The sequence below is a fragment of the Cynoglossus semilaevis genome, chromosome 15 (genome assembly GCF_000523025.1).
Source record: "Cynoglossus semilaevis isolate Cse_v1.0 chromosome 15, Cse_v1.0, whole genome shotgun sequence".
NCBI classification, from domain to species: Eukaryota; Metazoa; Chordata; class Actinopteri; order Pleuronectiformes; family Cynoglossidae; genus Cynoglossus; species Cynoglossus semilaevis.
In genome coordinates this window covers 8,649,993-8,676,083 of record NC_024321.1, presented here as the reverse complement: position 1 = coordinate 8,676,083, position 26,091 = coordinate 8,649,993, and the positions used below count along the sequence as shown (strand labels likewise).

Genomic DNA, 26,091 nt, shown 5'->3' with positions numbered 1-26,091 from the left:
AAGTGGGTTAAAGAGTTTATTGAATTTATTTCTGCTGTTCAGAGTGCTCCGTCATCTCTGTCTGACTTTACAATGTTTAGAAAAAGAAAAAAAGAAGACCGATGAGAGGGGGTCGGCACAGGAGGGAGTCTATCAACATTTTTAATCACACAAAAAAACATAATTGGCTTATACACAACTTAAGACCAACCCACCCTCCCTTCTGTGAAAATAAAAAATAAAAAGAGCAAATACTAAAATACTGTATCAAACTGAGGGAAAGTTTCAATTTCAAAACCAACATACAGGAACTAAAGTACTACTTTAGATAAAACTGAATAGAAAAATCTGTTGACTGTTGTAATAACATAATGGGGGCAGTAATAATACTACATGTGGTCTGTTTTAAGACGGGGACATTAAATTGGAATTGAACCCAAAGTCAAATTCAGCTGATCCTCAGACTGAACTAAGTCTTTGGGACACATGTCCAACAGGGGCATTGGCTGCATATATAAAGACCTACACACAAAAAACATGCAGTTAAACAAGCTGGTCTGCTGCACTAGGAACATTCATGAGAGGTTAATGTATATATAAATATGTAGAAAAAAAACAGACAGGGAGGATGTTGAAAAAAATTATATCAAGATCTTTGTGCTGAACACGGAATTCCAGGGTGATTCCAAAGGCGATTCCTTGTACATTCCTGATATGTCAGAAATCACACAGCACCAATTAACATATAAGGGGATGAACAGAAACGAGAGAGTGCTTTATGTGCAACATGAAATATGTAGAAGTTGCTGGGATTCCCATTATGGATAACAAAAGGTTGAGGTTATAAACAAGGGCATAATTATAATTATATACAAAGAAGCACCCCGCCCCTACAAAAGTTTAACAGGAGGAGGGAAAGCTGACCAAAGAGAATCCATCCTGCAACTGAGAAACATCATGCTATAGTGTTTTAAATATTGGCATCATTTCATTTCACACTTTTTTAAATTTGAGATTCCAAACTTTCACTTGTATTAAAGATCAAAACAGACCAGTCTGCTGTAACAGACTGCAGTGGGAAAAAAAATGACAATGATTTTTTTAAACTATATTTTTTGATTAAATCTGTGCAGAGTTTTTTTTTTTTTTTGGCCCTGAGTAGTTACAAGTTGCATTGGTCTAGGTTTGAGATGAAAAGGTGGCACAGAACAGATCTGTTCTGTTCATGCTGCCACACCACAGCACAGATACTACTTTGTGTTTAACACTTGGATGCACCTTTGTTAAAAAATGGAAACAACTTCGAGGCAGATCAGTGGGAATCTGTGTAAAATGGTCAAGTACCGATGCAGCCTGATGCATCTCTCCAGAATGAAGTCAGACTTAAGGTTACAGGCGAAGCTTATGTACAAGCAGATACTGTCAGACCCAAGCGCTCCCCCAATGCCATGCAAACGCTGATATTTATTAGTGTTCTTTTGGTTACGTAAAAAAATCTACATGCATCGCAATCTTTTTTTTTTTTTTACAAAAATAAAAGTATAGAAAAATTACCGTTAAAAATGATCTGAAAATGTTTCCTCCGATGTAAAAAAAAAGACTTGTCATTAGTAATATAGTATATTTATACGCATTAATATCTCATATTTTTAACTCCATCTATACTGTATATTAAAACTATAGTCAAATATATTCTTTTTGTATATTTCTCACACAGTGAAGTCATTTCTGGTAAGATTAGTACTAAATAATTAAAGTGTGAGAGGATATTATGACATTAGGCGCTCACACTTACCCATCCCCACCAGGAAAACCAATCAAAACAAAACCCTTCAAGTAGTCTTTTCTATTGTTGTTGTTTTTTTTTAAATCTCCTTCAAGATTTCATGTTTCGTTTCTCCTGATAACTGCATAGCGTGTCGTAGCGCGTCACATGTGCAACTTGTACAATATACATAGGATTTAACTTTTCATACAGAATTTTAAACATTTTTCTAATGAAATGGTGCAACCCTTAATGATGGATGTTCTCTTATAGTTTTGGCCTCCTGTGTGGCAGGAAACCTAAGTGCTTTACAAATGCACAGATGGGAAGAAGGAAAAATAAAAATCAGGACAGTTGGACAGAGACATATTGATGCTTAAGACCTTGTAACACAGGCCAACCCATCACTTGTTGGCAGATAGATTTACCATTAAATGCCACTTGCATGCCACAAATTAAATAACTTCATTTTGTTGGTTAAACTGCACATCAGGGATGGAGGGGACAAAAAGCAGTAAAGATAAAACACCCTCTAACTCACATCTACCTGAACACAAAATGCAAAATTCATACTCTCTTCACTCCATCACCAAACCAGGGAGAGGCCATCAAACCATAGCTAATCATCACGGCACAATGTTCTTCAACAGCAACAGAACAAACGTCATTGAAGTTTGAATGAGGATCAAAAGCAATGCTGATGCATCGGCAATCATGGTGAGAGGTATAACGCGAATAAAAGTTTTAGAAATGTCTGCACACACTCTTCTGCTCAGTAAGGAGTTCTTAAACAATGTTAAAGGAGAAACCCGGCAGTTGTCACAGCACTCAGTGTTGTTGTTTGAGGTCATGACAAGTGTCTGTAGGACAACAACCACAAACCCACTATTAATGTGCTCAAAATATCACTACCAGTGTTACACAACATGGAAATATTCCTTACAAGACCTGATTGTTTACAAACTGCATTAAACAGTACCCTGGTGTCCATTTCTACTTCCCACTGTGACAAGGATCAAACTGTTTTTTTCTAGGTGTAAAGTACTTTTCTGTGACCATATGTTGACTGTTTTTTGCAATGACTGACACAAATGCTCTTTAGGCCCCTGTTACATTACACTGGTAAAAATATTTTGAGCATGTTAAGGGGTTACCAACTTAAATGCATTCAAAGAAATGTAAAGAACAAGTAGGACAATTCAGGGTTCCACCCAATCAATTCCTACTGACCCAAACAACAGCATTTTGAAGTGAATACTGACAAATTTCTCATTTATCTTTTCCTCACAAAACAAAATCAGTCTTTAAAAACATCTATAAACATTTGACATTTTATGGAGATAAACTTATTTGAGAAATTTGAGATAAAATTTAAATAGAACATTATTTTGGCCATATTGCCCATCCCTACACCAAATATAATTGAAAAAAAAAAAGTTTTCTTCCTCTAAAGTGAGAAATTGATTCGTACACGATTTGGGGAAAAATAAGAGCAAATGTTCAATTGTTTTACAACTCAAGTTATCTAGTCATTATCTATCACCTCTTCATTAACACAATCAAGCCTCAATCTTTTTTTTTTTTTTTTTCAGAACTGAGGATGAATCTTTTTCTCTGGAGGTCAGGAGCCGGTGCAGCAGAGGAAGTGCACCACGTTCAGGTGATCACTTTGTTAACACAACACAGGTGTTGATGGAAAACTGGCCATTTCTCAAAAAAACAAAAACAAACCCAAAACAAACATGAACTATAAATTACAGTCTTCAAAGCCAAGGCCGTCCTGATGGAGGCTGGGAGTCGTGGGGAGGTACCGTATACACCCTTGAACAGTGTCTTTTAGGTCCTTAAAAACATTTTTGCATGCGTCCTAAAAAATCATATGAATTAAATGGTAAAAATGGCTAGCAGCCAAATTGTTGCAAGTATTTATTTAAAAAAAAAATTAAAAGGGAGAAATGCATAGTCATCTGCATCTCCTCCCTGTCCTCTGCATGTGTTGGCACATGACGTGAGCGAGGTCTGGTTGTAGTAGTTTGTGTCCATGGAAGAGTTGTCTTCGAGAGCCTGACATCAGGGAGGAGGAACACTGAGTCATACTGTGATGTCGTCTCCATTCAGAAATCAGTTCCTGCAGAATACCATCAAGTTCATTGTCATCAAAAACTTGTATGATATTTACTTTCATTTCCAACAATTTACACCTACAGAAACAGTTACTACTCACATTTATTCCCATATTTTTGTAGCCCGAACCACTGATTTAATCATTATTATTAGTCATTGTCATAGCTAATGTGTGAACCAGTAGAAGGTGGTTAAAGTGCAGCTCAACCTTAGATGCCCTCTTATTATCAGTAAGAAGGTAACACTATGTTCTGTTGCTTTTATCAAGCAAACTAAGTCCAATCGTGCACGCATATTTTAGTTGTGTCGGAAACGTATGCGAGTGGTCAATAAGACTGAATAAGTGCTGCATCAGTTCAGACAAATTAAAATGTCACAAAGACTGACTTGTGCGTGTTTGTGTTGGGAGAGGCCGAGAGTCGTACCTGGCTTTGTGTGGTCGTCTGAGAACTTAGCTGGGGACCCAGTTGTGTGTTGAGCCCTGTGAGGTGGCTGGGCCAGCATAGCCTTGGGTGCCAGGCAGAACGGGGTCAAAGTTGAAGTCGAGGCCATCTCCATCCATGAGGTCACTGTTGATGATGTCGTCCACGTCACAATCCAGATTTTCGGTGAACATATCTATATCCAAGTCAGTGGGCAGACGGTCCTGACCTGCAGAAAAGCAAGTGGGTGCTCCAAACTGACCCATGGACTGCAGATTCAGACCTGGCCCTCCGTGGAGAGAGCCCATGGCTGGCACTGTGGCATGATGGGCTTTGAGCACTGAGAGTTGTGAGGGGTCCTGAGACATACCTGAGAGAATCATCCCTAACCCCATCTGAGTGTGATACTGGTGCTGCTGCTGCTGTTGTTGTTGTTGTGTTTGCTGCTGCTGCTGCTGCTGCTGGTGTTGGTTGTGAAGATGGTGGTGGTGATGCTGCTGCTGCATCTGGGCCTGCAGTGCCATCGGGGCAACTGCATTTGGCTCTGGTCCTTTTCCTAACAGAAGTTGATTAGGTTTTGACCTCACACCCACCACAGATGAATTCAGACCCATTAGCCCCATTCCTCCAGGACTGGGCAAAATGGGGTTCACCTGCGCCATCAGAACATCAGTGGGAGGAGGGGAGTCGGAGGTGAGCAGCGCCTCCAGAGATGAGGGCACATGGGTGTTGTAGGTACTGCTCCCATGAGACCCAGAGTTGGACATGGGGTTGAAGAGGGAGTTACTGAAGGAGGGTGGGTCTTTGCCACTGGGCCCACATTGGGGGATAGAAGCCTGGGCTGCAGTGTGGCTGGACTGCTGCTGTTTGAGGTTGGAGGTTTGCATCTGATGAAAGGTGGAGAAGCTGGTTCCCCGGGGTAGTAAGGTGGACGCTGAAGGCAGTGGGGTGGGGGGTGCTGGTGGAGCTGTGCTGGGACTGGCCCCTCCCTGCTGCCCAGTCATCAATGTGAGACCATCGATCAGATCCAGTTCCTCCATGAGAGTTTCAGCAAGGCTTGGGCTCAGGCTCCTAGCAGCGTATCTTCCCAGCAACCCGTCTTCAGGCAGGCTGTCATCTTCCTCCTGCCCAGGAGCAATAGGGGACAGACGTCCGCTAAGAGTGCTGGCATTGGAGCTGGTGCGTGGACGGAACGTGGTCCACATGTCACTGTCATCCAGGCTGCCGCGAGATGAGGGGCTACTGCTGTTGACTCCCCATTTAGGAAACTGTTGAGATGAGTTAGGGCTGTCTGCACCAGCTGACCCCGTGCCCCCATCACCCTGCAGTGCTCCTCCAGCACTGCCCACTCCCGCCTGTTTCTTTGTTTGCTTTGCTCTCATCCGACTCTTTAACAGTTTACTGCTGTTGTCCATGGAAGCTGCCCTTCGTCGAGGTGCTTTCCCAGTTTTGCCTCCTTCTGGGTTGAGCATCCACCAGGAGCTCTTTCCTGTGGACTCATTGTGGACCCTCAAAAACTTGTTGTGGAGTGATAAATTGTGGCGAATGGAGTTCTGAGATCAAGGAGAAAAACAATGCAGTTAAATCACAACTCAAGAGCAAAATGTACTGTTTTACTGTAACTAAACCTTGGACCTGGGTGAAGGTTATCAGTCTGCCAGAGTTAGTTCAGGTCCAGGGTCTTGGGTACAGTATCTTTCTATTTACCACATATTTTGTCTGAAGTGCTGCACTATCCTACTTCCTAAGATGTTACAGTGAGCACCATAATGACATTTTTTTTTACTGATATTTGTTTATAAAGATTGAGCCGCTCATAAAACATGCTAATGTATACTAAATATTTTTGATGATTTATGTGGTCACCTAAAAAAACTTTATTTTAGCCCTTTCTTGCTGATTTTTTATACAATTAATTATCAAAATATTTTACATTTCTGTTGAAAATGGTAAAACGTACCCACTTCTTTTTCACATTATTTTATGCCTTAGAACTAAAGTGTCCATAAGACACAGGGCCATCGTTCACTAGCAGGTGATTATTTGGTATTTATCGCCCTCTGTGGGCTGTATTAAGAATAACAAACCAAGAGTATTCTACCCCTACTGCCTGATACTGTATATTGTAGAGTCCAAACGTGACTTTAAGACAAAAAAAAAAAACAAAAACAAAAAAAAAACCCTAAATTATTAGGAGTATTTAGCCCGAGTAAGGCTTCTGGGTCTCATTAATACAAAATTCAAACTACAACAGAAGAGAAATTATCACTAAAAATATAAAACTTAAGTGAAAATATCTTCAAATATGTTGTTTTAGTTGCAAATAAAACTGGTTCTGTTTATTATCATACAGTATCAGACAGACATATGTATTCATTTGTGAAAAGCTCACTTTACAGGAGTTTTATTAATCATCTAAACACAAAAATATCAAACTAGTAACTAATTAATACGAGTCAATAAATAGCTGCAGTGTGTTTAGTTTAAAGGGATCATACACTGGACATAAAGCAGTGAGAGACTTTAAGCGCAACAGGGCTTAACTATGTCCTGACACATTTACCTTACGTGACTTTAAAACTCTGTGATATAACCATGGCATTTTAAGATGTCATTCTGTGCACTCTCACCTTCCAGCCTGCTGAGCTGTTGCTGTCTCCTTTGTCTCTGAAGTAAGGCACCGTCTTCACCATCCACTCGTAGATCTGAGCCAGGGTCAGTCTTTTATCAGGTGATTCCTCTATGGCCTGACAGATCAGGTCTGCATAGCTCTGGTTTCCCCACGCGTTGCGGCGGGACGAGCCTTTGCGTGGAGTGGAACCGGGTACGCCCACTCCAGCGACGATTCCGCCCTCGGCTGCGGCCGTCACCGCCTTCTCCGGCTCGGAAGTGATTGGCTGCGGCTCGGCCTTGTCCTCGTCCGCGGGAGGAGTACCGGCGGCCGACTCGGCTCCGTCCGCGGACTCCGTTTTGACAGTAGAGATGTCGGGCCTGGGCAGGGGCCATGTGCAGGAGCGGGGTCTGCTCTGTGGTTCGAAATCTGGGTCAATCGGCGGCACCGACGACTCATCCATGACTGTCTGCTAATATTTCCACTAACCCACCGAAAACACTTAAAACATGTATCTTTAAACTTTAAAGTTAACTCGAAGCAGATGGTGATTGAGAAATTAATCTCCCTGACCCAAAAACAAGATGCTTCACCTCAGCAAGGGTCCAATAATCTAGACACACCACCAGCGTCGCTTAATCCTCAGATTGGAGATTAGGCAATCCAAATAATCTCCTTAATAGTAACTATCATAAACCTTCCGATTTATGTAAAATGAAGGAGGGACTTGAGTCTCTTTGTTTGAATAAAGATCAAAACAAAAGTGGCAGAGTGGCAATGAGAAGCACAACATCTGGATCTACATAGCCTTGAGTGTCAGATAAATACAGGTAGAAAATAATGCCTGAGGTACAAAAAACACATTTGAATACTTTTAAGTGTTTGGACTAAATTATTACTATCAAAATGGACCAGTCAACGGATTAGTTTGCCTATTACTGAGATGTTTCCTCACACGTCAACCTGTCAACGAACTCCAACTACAAAGTCCTGAAGTTATTATTAAAACCAAATATATTCAGAAACCAAAACAGAATTTAAAATGGATCAAACGGATCGACGACTGATAATAAAGGTCGGCAAATATTTAGTAATTATTAAAAGTTGCAGACTGTCAGTAGAAACAATATTGCAAATGTACTTTTCTAAAAGTTTAAACCGGTAACAAATCCGTTGTGAAGTTAATATAATGTGTAATGGATTTTTTTTTTAAATGGCAAAACGTAAAGGCTAATATCAAAAATTAAATGTCTGGCGTTACAAGGGAGATTCCCTGGAGCTGCGGTCTCGGTCTCCACTTGTAAACAACGTGACTTCTGATCTTCATACAAGAGCAGACCACACAGTTACTGACCACTGTGGTGAATAGAAGTGTAAAGGATGTAGAGATGATCAGAGCAGAACCTTTGTTCATTAACGGTCTGTCTGTGGGAGTAAAATACTGTACACAATCGCATTGGCCTGTGGCTTAAAGTCAATGGACCACCGCAGAAATGAGCGAGGAATGAGAATAAACTCAAACAGAAAAAAGCCAAAGTTCGAGTAGTGTTGAAATAGTCAAAGTTTGAAAAATGAGAACTTGGAAGTAGTAAAAGTTCGAACTTCAGGTCCGCACGGTCCGCCACCACATTGCGGACAAGCGCATGTCACCATCTGCCATGTTTCTCCACACTCACTCCCGCCGCGGCACACGATGCTCTCACAAACGTCGTCAAAACTCCTCCTTCCACCGCGGCCCACAACTCGGCTGGGCTTCTCCGCGACCAAGGGGTCGGCGAAGAGAGAGCCACCGAGCGGAAACCCGGCCGCCGAAGAAAAGCGGAGTCTCCTCCGTGCTCAGTCGGCTGCACTTTAAAAACAGCACGACGTTAGCTGCTTTAAGCTGCTGCCGCTTCAGAGTTTACAATCCGTGGAAAAGTCCGCCAAAACCGACACAGAACTCCTTCCAAGTTTACGTTTTCCGTCCGCGGTGAGTCTGAGTGGAAATCCTTGCGTTGATACGGCGAAAATATTCACTCGTTCAGTCTCTTTTTGACTTGTTTTGTTTTGTTTTGTTATGAGTCGAGGAGAAGACTCCCTTCTGACGTCTGTTTACCACTGTCAGGCAACAGGCTCTGCGCATGCGTCCAAAGGCATTCTGGGAAAGTGAGTAGTTCACGTGACGTGACAGACGTAAACAGCGGTTAAAGAGGGTCACAAAAACAGGTACCTGTGTAGATGAACATTATGTAACAGATTTAGAGCGTGTGCTAAGCCACGGCACACTGAATGTATTTAACATACAATGCTACAATTGGACATCCAAAAACAAATTAGTGTTTTTCTTCCCAATCTGAGTAGTCTAGATCTAATAATTAGGCTAATTATAATATTTTACAGATAACATTTAGATAAATGTTTCTATATACTAAAACCAAAATACATATTATTAGCATACTTTACATAATGCACAAAATATGCTAAAATGTGTAAACAAATAAATAAACAAATAAATAAGGATTTATTACAATACAAAGTCCTACAAAGTAAAATACAAACAGTGAAATGGGATGTGCCCTTGAGTGTTAGCTTAGTTTTTGAAGCCCCATATATAACAATAAAAAATAATTGTATGTCTCTTAATTAATGATGTACCTCGATTACATTTAGTACGCATTCAACTGTAAGTGGATCCTCTTTACACTATTTCCTTGAATCTATTCCTTACTGACACTAATAGAACTTTAACAAGATATCTGTCCTCATGCTGTGGAGTATTCCTGTGCCTGGTTTCCTAAATATAGCTCTAAAATATATTAGGTTCTCTGCTGGCCACTACTGGTTTAAGCTAAATACATTATACTGTTTTTTTCAGTGGTTTACTGGTTTTCACTTCTACTCTGTAAATTATTGCTAGTCATTCAATGAAACATTCAAAAGTATCCCACAGTAATGGTTTCTCATGTTTTTCATTAAGCTGAAGAAACAAAAATATTTCACATTTTATTTCTACCTCTTGAAATTAACGTTCTGCCCATTACATAATACATCTCCTAAACCACTTTATATGATGTTTAAATGGTGCTCATAAATGCTACATCTCTGTTTCTAAGATTAAACCATGCAGAGTCATAACTGAAAGAAGAGTGGCTGCCTATTTAAAATGCCCTTGTGGCTCCAGCTGTCTGTGAGCCAGCTGTGGCCTCACTTGATGACTAACCAGATGACAGATAACTTGTATGCAATTGTCGGCATCAGAAAACCTGAAAACACCAGCTCTCTGCAAGTAACTAGGACCCACCACAGTGCTGCACTGTCATTGCAGCTTATTAATTAAAGTTTTTTTTGTGCCGGGCCAACACTTACTGTGTATGTTCTGTCTGGTTCAATGTCGGACTCAGTTCTTGCTAAATACATATTATTTTATCTTAAACATGTAAGCAAGTTTTCAAAGTTCAGTCTGAACTTATTCTGCTTGTCTCATTTTAACAGGCAATTCTAACAATTGCCTATGTAAGCCTAGCACAATTCAAAATTTGTTTTACCCACTGGGAATAACTTATAGTGTTTTTGGCCAAAAGACATTGCAATACCTTGGAACTGCATTCAGACAAAAGAGTAGCGAAAATTGTCAAAACTATTTAACCAGGGTTAAGAAAAATTATAAAGCATTTTAGCTAACATTAATTTGTCCAAAACAAACAAACAAAACAAAAAACAACAACAAATGTATTGTTGAACGGTGACTTGCACCGGCCATGTTGACGCAGAGACACCTATTTTAACGACTTCATTTCCCAGCAGCGTTTGCGTGTGTGCGCCGTGTTTACAACCAGCTGACATCCGGCGTCTTCCCGTCCATTAGCCACCGATACCTGCTGTCAGCCATATCGGTCTACACTCGATATTTTCCCCACGAAAAGCACTCGTAGCTCATTCGGCAACGCGACTGAATGCTAAATCACATAATATCTATTCAACCCAGGTGAGAGTGAGAGGATAAAAATATCGTTTACCCTCATTTCTACCGCAATGTTAGATTAGCAGCTTGTGCTAATGTTAACACTTGTCTTCTCCGTTAGCACGGCTTTTTTCGGCATCCTTTAGGACATAACTCGGTGGCAGGCGGTATAGTCCAAGAGACATGAGTTTATCGACCAAATAAACCCTTCCTGCATAAATATAAGGGCCAGGCTTATTCAGGGATTTGCGGGAATTTAGCCAGTGAAAGTTGTGTTAGCCAACTAGCCTCTGTAGCGTAATGCGCTAACTGGACCTGTAAAGGCTTGAGCTATTGTGCTTCCTTCATTTATATTATACCTCGAACGGGTGAGCCTGCTGGTTCCCACTTAAATCCCGGTATAAGTAACTAGCAAGTGGATTGGGTTTTGGTTTTGTCTGCTAACACTGTGCTGGCAGAGTAGTATCCGCTCGGTAGGTCAGAGGTGATCATCGGTGCCAGGCTGTGGGAAGCAAATTCTCAGTGACTGTTGTTCGTGTCAGGGCTCTGGCCCCGTCTCTAGCAGCTGAAGCACACCAGTCCTGTTTCCTCAGCAGCAAGTCCACGGCCTTCCTTTTACCTGAACCATGACCAACCAGAGGGATCTTGATATGGTAAGTTAGATGGTAAGAGCTTTGATCTTTACGAGTGTTATTACAAAAACACAAATCAAAGGAGTCCACCGCACATCATCTATCATAACCTGACCACACTGAAAACCACCTAAATAAGTGCGTTTGTTTTTTAAAAGGTTCACCTGTTAACGAAAAGAAGGAGTGAAGATTACCAACAGGGCCACCGACACGGTGGTTACTGTTGTTTTTGTCTTAACTTCTGTCTCTTTTTCACACTGAATGATGGGTGAAAGATTAATGTATAGTTGACCATTAACAGATGGACTTCACAAGAAAGTGTTTAATTGTAGAAGTTTTAAACCATGTTGGTAGAAAATATGCATCTTGCAAACATCTGATATAAGTACTAATTTTGAATAATTGACTTACAGTAATTGCATTTATCATAAGTACACGCCCTTAGTGCAAATGAGTATTAAACACTTTTATTCACAAATTATTCACTGAGCTGTAAAAGGTCAGTTTGGTTAATAGCAAAATGTGCATCAGTATTTTTAACATGCTGGAATGAAAATGTGTCACTATAGCACTGCATTTTCACTAATAAAAATGGGAATGATGTAGGGGAAAATTTGCCTTTATACCTAGATATATACCAAATATCTGCATCTAAACAGATTAAAGGCTGAATGGATGTTTTATGTACATGTCAGTGGTTGACCTGGAACCAAATTCTGGCCAAAAATAATCAGAAGGGACAAAAACTAATTTCAACAATTAAGAAAATGTATTTTTGGTCTATAATGATTGAGGCTTAATGTTACATTTAGCATAAAAATAACGCAAAAAATTCCAAACTCATAAACGGTTGTGGGGGTTCATGGATTAACTTATGTCCTCAAGTGCTTAGCTGGGACAGTGACTGCTTTTTCTGTGAACACCATCTGTCTAATCTGATGTAAAACGTTGCCCTACTTTCTTTTCAGGGTTTAGGTAGCAATTGATTGTACCCTTGTAATGAGTCACCCCATCCTACATCAACCCGCCAACTAGAGGATGGAAAATCAGAATAATAGCAGAATAAACTGACCTACAGAACAGAGTAACATGGATAATTTATGTTTTTATAATATATATATATGTATATGTATATATATATATATATATATATATATAGTATATATATATATATATATGTATATATATATATATATGTATATATATATGTATATATGTATATATATATATATATAAATGGAATATATATACACTGTACATATATATACACTGTATACACACACACCCATATATATAGCTGCACTTTTCCGTTTCATATATAATTTACAATTAATTTAATACATTTCCAAAATGTTGGTCTTGATCAGTTTGATTTCTTGCCTAGCACATTAGCTTGAATTTTATTGTTTATTGGAGACCTTTGTCTGGATGTTGCCATGCGCAACTGGGCAGATTTGACATTGTTTTTATTTTGTCGTCGATGAACGGAATGGGGACAAAGCCTGTTAATGATGACATGGGTATGCAACTCCACATTGAGGTTATTTAGTTCAGAGGGGGAAGGGTACAGCAGAAGACCACCGAGGCAGGATTGAATTTGTAAACAGATCAGAGAGTGGGAACATCCCTCATTGAACATCACACCTCCTAGCGAAGTCTTTGTTCTCTCTCCTGTGATTTGTGAACCATATAAAGTTCTTTGACCTTTATAAGAAGGGCACATGTCAGAGAAACAAAATAAATCTGTCCATTCTTACTTGAAACTGAGGTGGCTCTCCATACTAATTTATTTGATGAGTTATTTGACCTCAGTAATGTTCTTCTGAAGCTGATGAAATAACAAATAGAAATAGACCAACAAGAAGCTGCACTAGCTGTAGTGTATTCATGTGGTGTTACATTCGATCATTTAATGTGTCAATATTATCATAAAAATTACTTATACATATAAGAAAATAATACTTTCTCAAGAAGAATGTGAATAGATATTGTACACTAATCACTGGTGAAGTTTAACTGCCACATACCAAAATCTTCACACTTATATTAATTAAGAATTTTGAAAAGCAATCCTCATTGGTTGATAAAGCCAGTTTTTTCATAGTTTAGATCACTATCTCATGGATGTTTTATTTTTGTTTAAAAGATATTTGTGGTAAACATCTGTTTCGCTAGTTTTTGTGTCACCTATAGAACAACGTATTCGATAAACCCTTCTGATGCTCCCACCCGCATATAAATGCAAATGTAGTATATGCAGAATACTCCTCAGGGTTACGCACTGGCCATGTAAATTTAATGACGTGGCCCAGAGCGGTCTGGGACACCTGGGGTTATCGTATTAGACCAACAGCTTGGCGAGGAGCTCCGAGTGTCCCTAAGACTAAAGGGCTAGTGTTCTCCCTCTCAGCCCCGCCCTTATCTGTCAGGCAACAGGGACTCACTCAGTGTAAGTCCTCAGTGAATGAAGTAGGCCGGACGAAGGGTGGAGATCCCGTGTGGATAAATTGAATTAGACTGGAATGCCTTTCTCTTTGCAGCCTCCTGAGCGTCACCTCATGTCTGGAGAGGTGAGAAGAAGTGGATGAATTCCACTTACTCTAAATAAGGGGGTGGAAGTTTAATGGAAGCTTAGTTTATGGTGGTAAATATGTAAAATATTTAATTATGTGATTGTTTGTTGGGTTGTAGGTGCATCTGCGCCTTATCCTGGTCAGTGGGAAAACACAGGACTTCACGTTCTCCCCAAACGACTCAGCAACAGACATTGCCAAACATGTATTTGACAACTGGCCTGCAGGTATGTTTACATGACTGTTTTAACTACACTGTATCTAGATTAGTTGACACTCCCTGGTCAGCTCGATAGGTACTCCACAATGTGACTGATGTAGTTCAATACAATACTAGTCATCTGTTGGTTTCAGTCCAGTGTACCTAATCAGAAAATTAGGGATTTTTTAAAAAAAGCTTTCATACATTGTGACACTCTAATTTGAGGCTGTGAACATGTAAAACAGTGAAAATAATCTACAAACAGCATTTTGAATTCTAGTTAAACTCCTGTTTATTTACAGTTTTCAGTTGGTGTCCAATTTCCGTGTAAGAAACATTACATCACGTTCTTTTCAAGGAAGTTCAGCTAAACATAAACAGTGTTCACATGCTTACTGCTGCATCTTTGTCTTTGACAGGGTGGGAGGAGGAGAGGGTGAGCAGCCCTAGTATATTGCGCCTCATCTTCCAGGGACGATTCCTTCATGGCAATGTTACCCTGGGAGGTAAGAGACAAAGATGTTATGTTTATACACATGAGGTCTCTTGACTGGAAATTATCCTGGAAGTTTCACATTCTAAGAACCAAGTGACCTAATTAGGAGTTTACAATCACAGCCATTTACATCAAGGTCAGTAAATGTGAGAACCCTCAGGAGGATTTTCAGTAGTGGTTCCTGTAGAGGGGGATATTTGTCATTATATTTTTATCTAGCATCAAGGGAGTTGCTGTTACAGTGTAGTTTCAATTATATGCAATAATACATTAGGAACTGTGTGTGTTTCAAAGATGTGAGCAAATTGAAAATGAAACACTATTTCCACTTTAAACATTTATAAATGAGTTGCTCATTACCTCCTCAAAACTCTGGTTGTGGGATCAGAGTCCACTTTTTCTCCTCACTGTTTTTGAACCTGAGATGAACACACTTTAAGCAGCCGAGTCAAAACATAACAGCGTAAGCAGACTGTCAGACTTTTTTTTTTTTTTTTAATCTAATCCTATTAAACTTTTGACCTCATGGATTCTCTGTCCCTGAGATGCTGTTGTGTCATTAAGACCAAGGATTTGCAGACTGAAGTTAACTTTGTGAAATAGGATGGGACAGGAAATTGAGTGGTTTTGGTCCCAAACAGGTTTGTACAGTTTCTAATAATAGTCTCCATTGTTTTTCTGAAATATGTGATCTCTCTTTACCTCCACTGCTCTTCCTATACTCACTACAAACAATTAGTTATTAATAATGAATATGTGGGAAAACAAAACCATGAATTTTCTGTGTAAAGAACTTTGTCTTAGGCTTGTTCTGTTTGCTCTATTATACCATATACAAAGATAGAACACCTGCCCTCATGAGTCCCATTCAAGTATAGCCTAATTTTCCTTGAAATACTTCATTATAATATTTGCTTTTGAAATTTCATTTCTGTGATTTGTGATCCTTTGTTTATATCTGTCTTTGTATATCACAATATTGACTCCAGGACAAAGAGAACTATTTCTGTTTTCTGTGTTCACAGCTCTAAAGCTGCCTCCAGGCCGAACGACTGTTATGCACTTAGTTGCCAGGGAGACTCTTCCAGAGCCCAACTCTCACGGTAAACTTCTGTCATCTGTGTCTCTCCTGAATGGTTGATGACTTAGGTTTTCTTCAGGTTTTTTTTATTCACAATTGTCCCTCAGCCACAACGTCCTGAATGTCATCTGTCTGAGAAGTTTCTTCTACTTGGTGTCATGTGATCTCACGCTGCTGATCTGTGTTTGTAGGTCAGAGGAACAGAGAAAAAACCACAGAAAGCAACTGCTGTCTCCTCCTGTAAAGCCAAGGAAATGGCCCTGTCCCTCCTGCCCTGACCTCACACACATATACACACACACACACATACACACATATCTATACTCTGCTGTGTCCTGCCTGTCATCCCATCAGCTGTGGAGTTGGAATAAGTCACAGGAAGTCTGGTTCACTTGAACTTTTGTCCAGTCTGAGGCTTTTTTTTGTGCCAATATGTACATGTTTCCCCAACAAAAAACTCTAACATCACCTGCAAAATTTGCTGTTGATCCTCATTTCTCTTCTTTGATGTTAAACTTTACCTTCGCTGCTGGACAAGTTTAAAAGAGCCGTCACACGTAGTAAAAAAAAAAAAAAAAAGACCCAGGAACTTGATAGTCTTCATGGACACAGAAGTGCTGTAAAGGAGGCGTGGGCTTTAACCATTATCTACTCGTCACATGGATGTTATCCTGTGTCTTACTCAGCGGTGTTAACCCCTCTCATTGCACTTAACCAGTTTGTCAAATCTAAGGTGTTTATAGTGTCGTCCCCTGCTCTTCACACAGCCTTTTCTCTTTGATGAATAAACCTCCACACATGCTATAGAAATCGTTCCATCCTCCTAGACGGTTCCGGCCTCTTTATAAACTGAAACATTGGCTTTGTCTGAGCACCACTGTTCTGTTTGTTCCTGGCTGTAGATCAAGACAAATGACACTTTAATCAGGAGGAGCCGAGTTAACACCTGAGGGATGTTCAGGTCCACAATGAAACAGGAACAGGCTCTCAGCGAGGCTTTTCAAAGATGGACGAAGAGGATTTGTTTATGTGCCATCTGGTGTCACGTTCTCACTCATGGCAGTGAGTTAATTGATGACACTGACGACATTTTGTTGTAACAGGAGCCGTCATGGCAATCAGCAGCGAGATGATGATGGTAGAAGAGGAGGAGGAGGATGTGCCTCTTCACCTGGGAACTGAAAACAAAGGCAGGGGTGGGGGGATTCTCCATGTCAGGAGAAAAGAATGAGAAAAGGAAAAAAAAATTGCAGTGTTTCATTTGTTGCTGTCTTTACTTCTTGTTTGCCTTTGTGGAAATTCAGTAATATCATTAATATTGAAATTTAAATATATCAATTTTTATCTTGTGTATAGGTATTTGTTGAATTTTAGTGTATGCTTGGGCGATTGTGTAAATGAGTGAGTGATGCACGTGGCATAATGTTTGCAGTCCAGTGTGGGCATGTGGTCTTAAATGATAGGTGGTGCATTGGGAGTGTTACAGTTTCTTCAGAAACACTTGGAAACCTTTTGATTCCTTCCACCGAGTGTCCTTTGGTTTGTGTTTATGTCGATCAATGTCACTGCTATGAAGTTTAGCTCCGTAAGAATAAATGTAAAAACAACTAAAATGCAATGTGGTCTACATAAAAGCTTGTATTATAAATTAATAAATCTTTAAGTAAGGCAACAAGGATTGTTCTCTTTTTATATTGTAAATTGTGACCATAATTAATTTATCTGTTTCTCTTCATTATAGTAACGTTGTTGACTTGTGTGTTCCTCTGCTGTCGCTGTCCTCCATTGTGACCACAGTGTAAATTCTGAGAAAAGCTCAAGATAAATCCTCGTCACTCTGACCATTGCAGATATGAGTCTCCTTACATGCCAGGATGGTGAGGTAAGAGATGTCTAGCTGCAATGTCACCACTAGATGTAGCTGAATGCTACACGTTGAACCTGTGGAACAGTGAAACTTACAAGTTATACAACTGTAATGTAATTGAACAATATTTTTCTGTTTCTCATATCAGGGACCTCCACAGCGGACCATCTGAATCCTTTTCCTGTCACCAGTATGTTTTCCAGTTTTTTTTATCTGTGGACACCTAGAAGCAAACCATATGGAGGTATTTAAATTAGAAATGAATTAATTGTACAAAAGTGTAAAGGTGGCAGGAGAAAGATAAATACCCCACTAAGTAATTATTAAGATTAGGAAGAATTAATCAACGATTTTTTTTGGTGATGTGTCTGAATTCTAAAGGGCTTAGTAATGAAAATACGCACAGTTGCATATGCTAACCACTAGATGTCAGTATGTAAACGTAACTTCATATCGGGTTTGCAGATATTCAATGCAGGATGACATGATTATTTTGGCTGCGATCCATGATCCTTTCAGACGAAGAGAATCGTTTGGCTATCAGTAAACACAGAGACTAAAGTGTCCAAAGTTAAAGGAAAGCAGACTTGTAATAGACCGTGTCAAATGAACTCTTTACTCGGTTGTTGATCACCTTGTATCTTGTTCCCTTCTTGATATTCAGAACTTTTTGTATCATCGTCCTGAGAAATCCACCCTTGGCGTCCAGGTTTCCGTGGACATTGGCACCGTCCTTCACTCCCTTTCATCACATTTCGCGTCCAAAGGCCTGTTATTGTGTTAAAACTCCTTGTCATTTAAATGCCTCCTCACATTTTCCACTGTTCATATCTGACCTGTATTTTGCAACACTTTGTTTTGACAGAGTTGAGGCCTGAACAGAAGCTCTCATCTCAAACACTAAAACGAGAGTCCAGGGAAGAGAGCTGTTGAAGTTAAACTGCTCCTTCAGCCCCTCAGGTTGAAAGCAGCAGCAGCAGCTGCTGCTTTGGGATGAAATTCTGTCTGCGGTCGACATGACTCAAAGCGCGCGTGCAGCCAGTGTTTTATTTTTTTTTTAGCAGGCTCCAGTCCAACCAACATAGACTGCTGCACTCTCAGCTGCCTGGGCTCCTAACAGCCCCAATATGAGGGAATATAATCCCACTTTGGCAGTGGTGTGAGCTGCTGCTGCAGATTATCCAGCTCATGAAGAAACAGTGTTAGTGGAGTCAAACTGGAGCTCAGTGAAGCTGCTGCTGTTTCATTATGCTGAAACATTTTTGTCATGGGGGCCAGAGAGACATTAGGCAGTAAAAAAGGGCCACACACTGATTCAAAGAACACAAGTTTTTCCACCTCTGGCAACTGCCTTATTAAATTTACTGCTAATTTAATCCAGTCAACATGAACGTGATTTATAGAGACTATTTCTTTAAAAGCATATAAGTAGCTATTAGTATGACTATTAGTGATACCAAAAACCTGAAATGAATAGTAATCTTAGTATTAGCAGCACCGTAGCAAAGATTATATTCAGATAAATCAGTAATTGACATTAAACATATGCAGGAAAAATAGCCAGGAATGAAAACAAAATACGTAAAATAAATAGTCTGTGTCTGATTTTGATGTTCCAGAAAAAGCTAATTAGGAATTGCGTGTCGAAAGTTGAATTGTTGTAGTTGAAGCTTGTGTTAAGGCGTGTAGACAGATTAAATGTGCTTTTTTTCCTCTTGATCTAATAATCTTATTAGAAAAACACTCTTACTTGAAACTAGTCTTGGCTAAACTGAATTGGCCTGAACTCGTGTGTTTTAAAGTTGTCATAGTGTCTAGTGGCAGGGTGTTAGATGTGGGTGTAAAGAATCAGAACACTGATACCTAGGATACTTTATGATTTAATGCATTTTTTTCATGCAGCGTTTTGCAGTTGGACCTTGTTACAGTGTAGTCGTTGTGTCTTCTCTGCTCCCTGTTGATGCTCATGATATAAAAAGATAAGCACCTACTGTATCTCTACAGGGGGCTCTAACGTGTGTTGTTTCATGTCAGGCTAAATCCTTCTCCCTTCACTACGACTGACCTTTTTCATATCAGTCATTTTTATGAAAACCAGCTGTGAACACACAAACGCAAAGAAGTGTTCGAGACATGAAATATTTTAAATCTATGTTTAGCATGTTCCTGAGCCACGTGGATAATATTTATTATCGCAGCACAAACTCAGGTTTAAGCCCACTGGTTTATAAATCAATAAAAACACTTTAGCGTTGCCAGTAACACCAGATAATGTTTGACATACGACACAGTCAGCTAAGGCACAAGAAGTTGACTTTTCTTGAAAAATGAACTCTCACATCCTACACAAGACGTATATAATTTTTATGGGCCCATTTGTATGTTGCAGGGATACTGCCCTCTGTCAGTATTTTTCTCTGGGGGGATAAATTTACCAGTGGGAAATAACCTTGGTATGGGACCTATTTTTCTCCAACATGTGAGAAGTGATGTTTCATAAAATGCAATAGTTTTCCTCTGTAAAACCAAAGGCAGCAGAAGAAAATATGTTTTCAATGAGGTGTTTTATTATGTTTTGGGTAGAAGAGTGTGTGTATGTTTCCATCAGTGTCCATCTGCTCCCAGCAATCCTTTAGCAGTCTGAAAAGACAGAGTTCACTGGGCCAGTGTGAAAACATACACACTTCTGCAGGCCTGGAATTAACACAGCAGGGTGTGAGCCAAAGCACAGCCTTGTTCCTGATGCTGCTGCTGCTGTTTGTTATCATCCACAGACCTCTTCTACTAATTGGTGAAATGTTGTTCTCAGATTAGGGAACTACCTCCAGAAGGACCGAGGACATTGACTACTGACCAAATGTGTGCTTTAATTCCATTCGAAAAAACCAAACCATGACAGAAATGTGTATGAACGAGGATGAGGTCAATCTTTCAGAAAAGAACTCTTTCCAACGTGGAGTTGTTGTTCAAGACATAACATAGACTGAGTTGTCCTTCTTTAGCCAAGCAATAACAAACTTAACCGAAATGGTCAGATTTTTAGTCCAGACTTGTGGACTGGTGCTATGCAACATGAATCATTCCCTGATTTAAAAATATATATTTATTTTGTAAGGGAATGATTTTAGGTTGGAGCCCAAATTTTTACTGCTAAATGCTAACATCACATTCTGACCTTGAACTGCAGCTCTATGTGTTAAACAAAGATCCAGAATTCTTCATTAACCCTTTCTTCTGATGATTTATTTCACCAGATGGTCTCCACTTCGCCCTGACGTTCCACTGTTGAAGAGCTGCGGATTTGACAACAATATCAGCTCTGTTCACAGGACGGAGGGAGAAATGGAAACTTGTGGAGTTCACACACAGAACCACACATTTCTCAGCATTACTGTGGAGCAGAGGGATGGAAAAGAAATGCCTTGGCAGTAATATTTATTACAATCGGAGTCCTGGGTTTCCTTCTGCAAACATGAGATGACCAAACCTTATGGCTTCTGTGATTTTATATCACAGTCAGGAAGAGTCCTTTATGTCAACAGCTCAGCCGGAGATACAGACCCAGAGTGTTCTTCTTCAGACTGCCAGGTTTTTGACTTTTGACCTTTGTCTATCTTCAACCTTATCTTCTACACTGTCCTTTGCACTTGGGTGCAACATGCACATGTGCCTACATGTGACTTTGATGGCCTGTGGAAAAGTAATGTCCTGTAAGAAAATGAGTTTGTGTTTTGGCACTGAGACAATTTCCTGCTGTGTAATGAAGTCTGATATTGTCTTCCTCTTTATCTGAAAAATCTTCATCTGTCGGGGGACACACGGGGAACTGGAGACATCAGGCATCAGGACACAGAAGAGAGGACAGGACAGGACAGGAGAGGGCAGGACAGGAGAGGATAGGACTGGAGATGAGGGGAGAGGTAAGATTCTCATGCAAGGACAATGCAATTTACATTATCTTATATACTGTATAATACATATATAATACAGGTATTTACACAAATCCAAGCCCGTGTCATGTATTCAACGATTTGACTGTGAGGCAGAGAGATTTGCTGGGATTGGAGCCAATCCTGGTACTATAATTTTAAGGCCTAGTACAATAAGTATTTACTCTTCATTATTGAGAAACCTTTTGATTAAATTCTGTCGGCATGTTCTTGCTAACATTAAACTATTTCTTGGCAAACATAGCAATATCTGCTCTAGTCTTTACTTTTGACGATTCAACTACACCTTACCCAATAAAACATAGTATTATTTATTTTCACAGAAATGTAGTTGGCCTTCAATGCTGTTTACATTTGGCCCCTCTGGCGTTGTATTCTCTGCATCACATTAATAATTAAACTCCATTTGTGTTGTAATGTGATGCGTCACCAGAAATAATCAAAGCACAACGTACGCGTTAAAGGGAAACCCATTCATCATGTTAGTGGCACATAAACTTGTTGGATATGTTTTGAGTTCTGATTGGTTACAGTACCCATGAGTCAGCACTCCAGACCGCTGGCGGCTGACAAACTTTTCTGCCTCCAGGTTTTACTTTGAATGAAAACCACACAATAAAGCACGTAGGGAAACATACTAAAGTAATAACAAACAGAGTTGAGGCCAAATGTTGGGAATGCAGTCCAGCTAAATCTGGACTGGTTCACTGAACACTCACTCCTCCTGATTAAAGACCTGCAGTGTGTCTGTACCTGTGCTGGCTCTGGTTTTCTCCAGTATTACAATCATTACATTATACAAACAATGTCTTTTATGCTAAAAGTGCTGCAGCCCTGGACTTGTGTTCATGTTGATAAACAGACCTGATTTTTGCAATCATGAAAACTGAACATAGACCAACTCTGTCTGCTTGAGTCATTTCCTTTCCGTTATATTCAGGGTGACGGTCACAGTATGTTTCAGTTTAAAGAGGTTCATGCCAGGGTCAGAGATGTGCAGGGGCCTTGGACAGAAGGCTCTTTAAATCCCCCAAAATTCTATTAAATTTACATCAAAATGGTTTGGCAGATATTTTTGTAAAAACAACAATACTTCAGAATTATCGAGCAGCAATTTGATCATGTTGAAATTTGATCATGTTGAAAAATGTAACTTAATTTAAAAATATGAATCAGACCTGTTAACCAAAAACACTAGGTCATAACCCTTAAATGTTATTTAACAAACCAACTTATTCAAAAAGGGCTAGCCAAATGCTAGCTTAGAATGTTATCTTGCTGAAATCAGCAATATAACATTCATGTGATATAAAAAGCTAGCTTTAATTGTTTTGTAATTGTAACCGTACAAGTACCAAATCAATATCCAAAAACTCTTGCGATGTTTAGCTAGCTGTTAGCAAAACTCCTTCGAAAGTGAGACCAAACACAAAAGTTACACGTGATTAGCTGAAAGTAGGCTAAACAGCCTCATCATCTCTGATCTCTAAAATGTAGAGATGAAGTTTATATAACACTGTTCACACCATGCAGTGTGAGCTACTGCTCAAACGTCTTGATGACTTCAGTCTTCTCTCAGAATCCTTGTGTATTAACATGTAAAACGTGTGTTTGTACATGTGTTTCACATGTTTTAGGACATTTGTTTTCAACTTGTTGTTGAGTGTCATTATTCCTCCTCACTTCACACCAGCTGTTGTGTGTTTAGTGGAAAAACAATAGAGCTTTCTGTAACATTGTGGACCTTTTTAACAATGTTTACATTTAATGTATATGGTATGTTTATGATGTGCTAGTACTAAGAATTTTTAGGAGGATTAGGAGGTGTGTATTTCCACTCAGAAGACTTAAGAAGTCTAAATCTGATTCCCACTGGCTGCCCTATGTCAGGGTAAAAAGGCATTGTATCATCATGATCAGAATTCCTCTCTGGAAACACAGCTAAAAATTCCACATAATGATTATCTTTGTGGATGAGAAGTCTTTTGGGATGTATTCAGTTATGGTTTGTTTAATTATAAAGCCCTGAAAGTGTGTTTACAGTATATGGTTACAAAGTCAGCAGTGACTGTAAGTCTTCTACATGTTGTATATCTACTTGGATCTACTGTCCTTTCAAACGTTGCTGACTTCCTTCAGTGACACATCGCCCGTCACTGACGCTTGTCTACATCATTTCCTCTCTGCCTACACCCTTTTTTCAACATTATAGTGCCCTGCTGTCTACTTTGGATTGTTGACCATAGGCACTTGAACTCGTCCACCTTTACTCCCTGCAGCTTTATCTTTCCCCTCGCCCCACTCTCATTTACACACATGTATTCTGTCCTGCTGACCTTCGTTACTCTTTGGTCCAAGGCAAACCTCCACCTCTCCAGGTTTTCCTCCACCTGCTTCCTAATCTCACGGGAGATTATAATGTCATCTGCAAACATCACAGAGCCTCCTGCCTGGTCTTATCTGTCAACCTGTCCATCACCGTAGCAAACTTAAAGGGGCTCGAAGATCTTTGTATCCTCACCCTTCCTTGAACCCATCTGTCACTCCAACTGCACACCTAACAATATTCTCTCTAGTCTTATACATTTGCTACACCACCCTCACATACTTCCCTGCCACTCAACCCTATCATATGCGATTATTATTTACATTTATATATTGAGTATCCTTTATTTGTATGGTTGTGACAGGAGGTTTTGTGATGGTGCGATGCCCAGAGTGCAGTGGTTTCTGTGGTATCTGGGAATAATGTCATTCTTTTCAAACTCATGGTTTCCCTTTATTGGACTTGTTGCTTTTCTGTGTATGTTCTTCGTTAAGACATCACAATGCTTTCCACTCCACTGCACTTCTACTCTGCCTGTTAGAGCTGAAGCAGTGATTCCAGTTAGTGAGGGATCAGATGGAGGTCAGTGTCAGTCTGTGGGGGTTGCCCCGGTGCAGCGAGCCTCTCAAGACTACATTACAGCTTTTATCCTCACTAATAGGATATCTTGGTGGGGAATCCCGAGGGTGATGGGGATTAAGATACCTGGCCTCGCTCCCACGCGTCGTTTACCATGTGTGGACACAGAAAATGTGTTACACATGCCCGTAGTGCTTAAACAACGTCTACTACTTTAGAAGTAGTACTGCTTTCTCCAGAACCCACACAACAATCACTGGTCAGGAAAATATGAATAATATATTCTGACACCCAGATCGTCAGTGATCTCTCCCGGGTGTTCTTGCGCCATTTACTGCTCCTCTATACATTGACCTGGTTAAATCTGACACCGTTTGAAACTCAGAGAGAGTATCAGATGATGGAGAGCTGGGAGCTGCTCAGAGAGGAGCAGAACGCTGAATGTTAACTTTCTGCCTCTGCCTGTCTTGAGTGACATTGTTGGATACATTTCGAAGTTTCCCAGCAGCACAGTTAAGGTCAGAGCGAAAACTCTTTTGAAACTCGGAGAGTGAATAAACAGTCGGGAGTGGAATAAGTTCCACAACTCTTTGTAAGGGGGTCAGTCAAGGTAGGATTGAGAGAATAAAACCGAGAAGGGAGGATGCCTGGGAAAATCAAGCTATTGTAAGGGAAAATAAAGGATGACGATTTTTTTTTTAAGCTCCGGCCTCAACTGTCTTTTAAACCTGTGTCACGCTTAGTCACTGCGCTGTTATACTGAGTGCCAGTGTGAGCCTGGAATTAACGCTCCAGCTGTCCGTCACAAGTTGTCTGGGGCAACTGTAGAGACCACACCCTCAGAAATCACCTTCAGCAGCAGCAACATCTCTTCTTTTTATTGAACTTTTTCAGTCATTCTGCTTTTATTCCTTTCAGTTTAATGGTTGCCATAAAATAGCTTTGGAAGAGAAAAATGTCCTTGAAATATATGAATCATGATAAAATAATCATTAAAAATGCCAAAAAGCATAAGTAAAAATTAGACAATAAATATCAAAAATCACTAAATGTAAAAAAAAAACAGAAACAGATACAAGTCATTTATGGAGAAAACCAGTAAAAAATATAAATAAATAGTGTCTAAAAGTTGAGAAGTAAAAAAAAAAAAAAAGCCAAAGAATGACTAGAGAAGTATCCATTATTCAGACAAAAATGTTATGTATTTATAAATATATATAAATAAATAATATAAAAAGAAAAAGTAACAGAAATGCAACAAACAAAGTTTTTTTAAAATTCAGTGGTAGTAGATGACCACAAATACAGCTGGCAGCCTGAATGATTTTGGATTTTTTTTCCCACACAGGTTGAAGAAAAACACCAGACCTGTGGGTTATGAGACTCTGCCTACCTGCAGCAGCAGCAGCAGCAGCAGCAGCAGCAGCAGCAGCGAGTACGGAAAAAGGCGGAACACGTTGGAAAGGTCAGATGGACTCTATTGTTCCAGAGCTGTCGTCTCTGTGATTTATTAGCAGCAGGTTCTGTCTTTTCTGTGCCTTTAC

At 39.8% G+C, this 26,091-nt stretch overlaps 2 protein-coding genes across 6 annotated transcripts; one reads left to right on the top strand and one right to left on the bottom strand.

The window, feature by feature from the left end:
- Nucleotides 1-2: 2 nt before the first annotated feature.
- foxo4 (forkhead box O4) lies at nt 3-8,443 on the bottom strand. The gene is made up of 3 exons (XM_008326899.3): nt 6,921-8,443; nt 4,294-5,843; nt 3-3,872 (listed from the first exon to the last, which is right to left on the bottom strand). The coding sequence occupies exons 1-2, from the start codon at nt 7,362-7,364 to the stop codon at nt 4,320-4,322; spliced, it is 1,968 nt and encodes a 655-aa protein (XP_008325121.1). The 5' UTR covers nt 7,365-8,443; the 3' UTR covers nt 3-3,872; nt 4,294-4,319.
- Nucleotides 8,444-8,909: 466 nt separating this feature from the next.
- Nucleotides 8,910-17,497, top strand: ubl3b (ubiquitin-like 3b). 5 transcript variants are annotated; one of them, XM_025063266.1, is made up of 7 exons: nt 8,910-9,046; nt 11,384-11,494; nt 14,014-14,043; nt 14,165-14,273; nt 14,668-14,754; nt 15,770-15,847; nt 16,017-17,497. In XM_025063266.1, exons 2-7 carry the CDS (start codon nt 11,468-11,470, stop codon nt 16,067-16,069), a joined length of 384 nt encoding a protein of 127 aa, XP_024919034.1. In that variant the 5' UTR covers nt 8,910-9,046; nt 11,384-11,467; the 3' UTR covers nt 16,070-17,497. The 5 variants fall into 5 exon arrangements, with proteins under 5 accessions (XP_024919034.1, XP_024919036.1, XP_024919033.1 ...); XM_025063265.1 differs by lacking the exon at nt 8,910-9,046 and adding an exon at nt 9,413-10,865; XM_025063268.1 differs by lacking the exon at nt 14,014-14,043.
- The last annotated feature ends 8,594 nt before the right edge of the window (nt 17,498-26,091 follow it).

What these genes read in the sequence shown, in the direction of transcription:
- foxo4 (XM_008326899.3), bottom strand. Translation starts at nt 7,364, where the DNA reads ATGGATGAGTCGTCGGTGCCGCCGATTGACCCAGATTTCGAACCACAG. An exon ending in ACAGCTCAGCAGGCTGGAAG is followed by an intron (nt 5,844 to 6,920) that starts GTGAGAGTGCAC and finishes CCTTGATCTCAG; the next exon opens with AACTCCATTCGCCACAATTT.
- ubl3b (XM_025063266.1), top strand. Translation starts at nt 11,468, where the DNA reads ATGACCAACCAGAGGGATCTTGATATG. An exon ending in ACCAGAGGGATCTTGATATG is followed by an intron (nt 11,495 to 14,013) that starts GTAAGTTAGATG and finishes TTCTCTTTGCAG; the next exon opens with CCTCCTGAGCGTCACCTCAT. An exon ending in TCCAGAGCCCAACTCTCACG is followed by an intron (nt 15,848 to 16,016) that starts GTAAACTTCTGT and finishes CTGTGTTTGTAG; the next exon opens with GTCAGAGGAACAGAGAAAAA.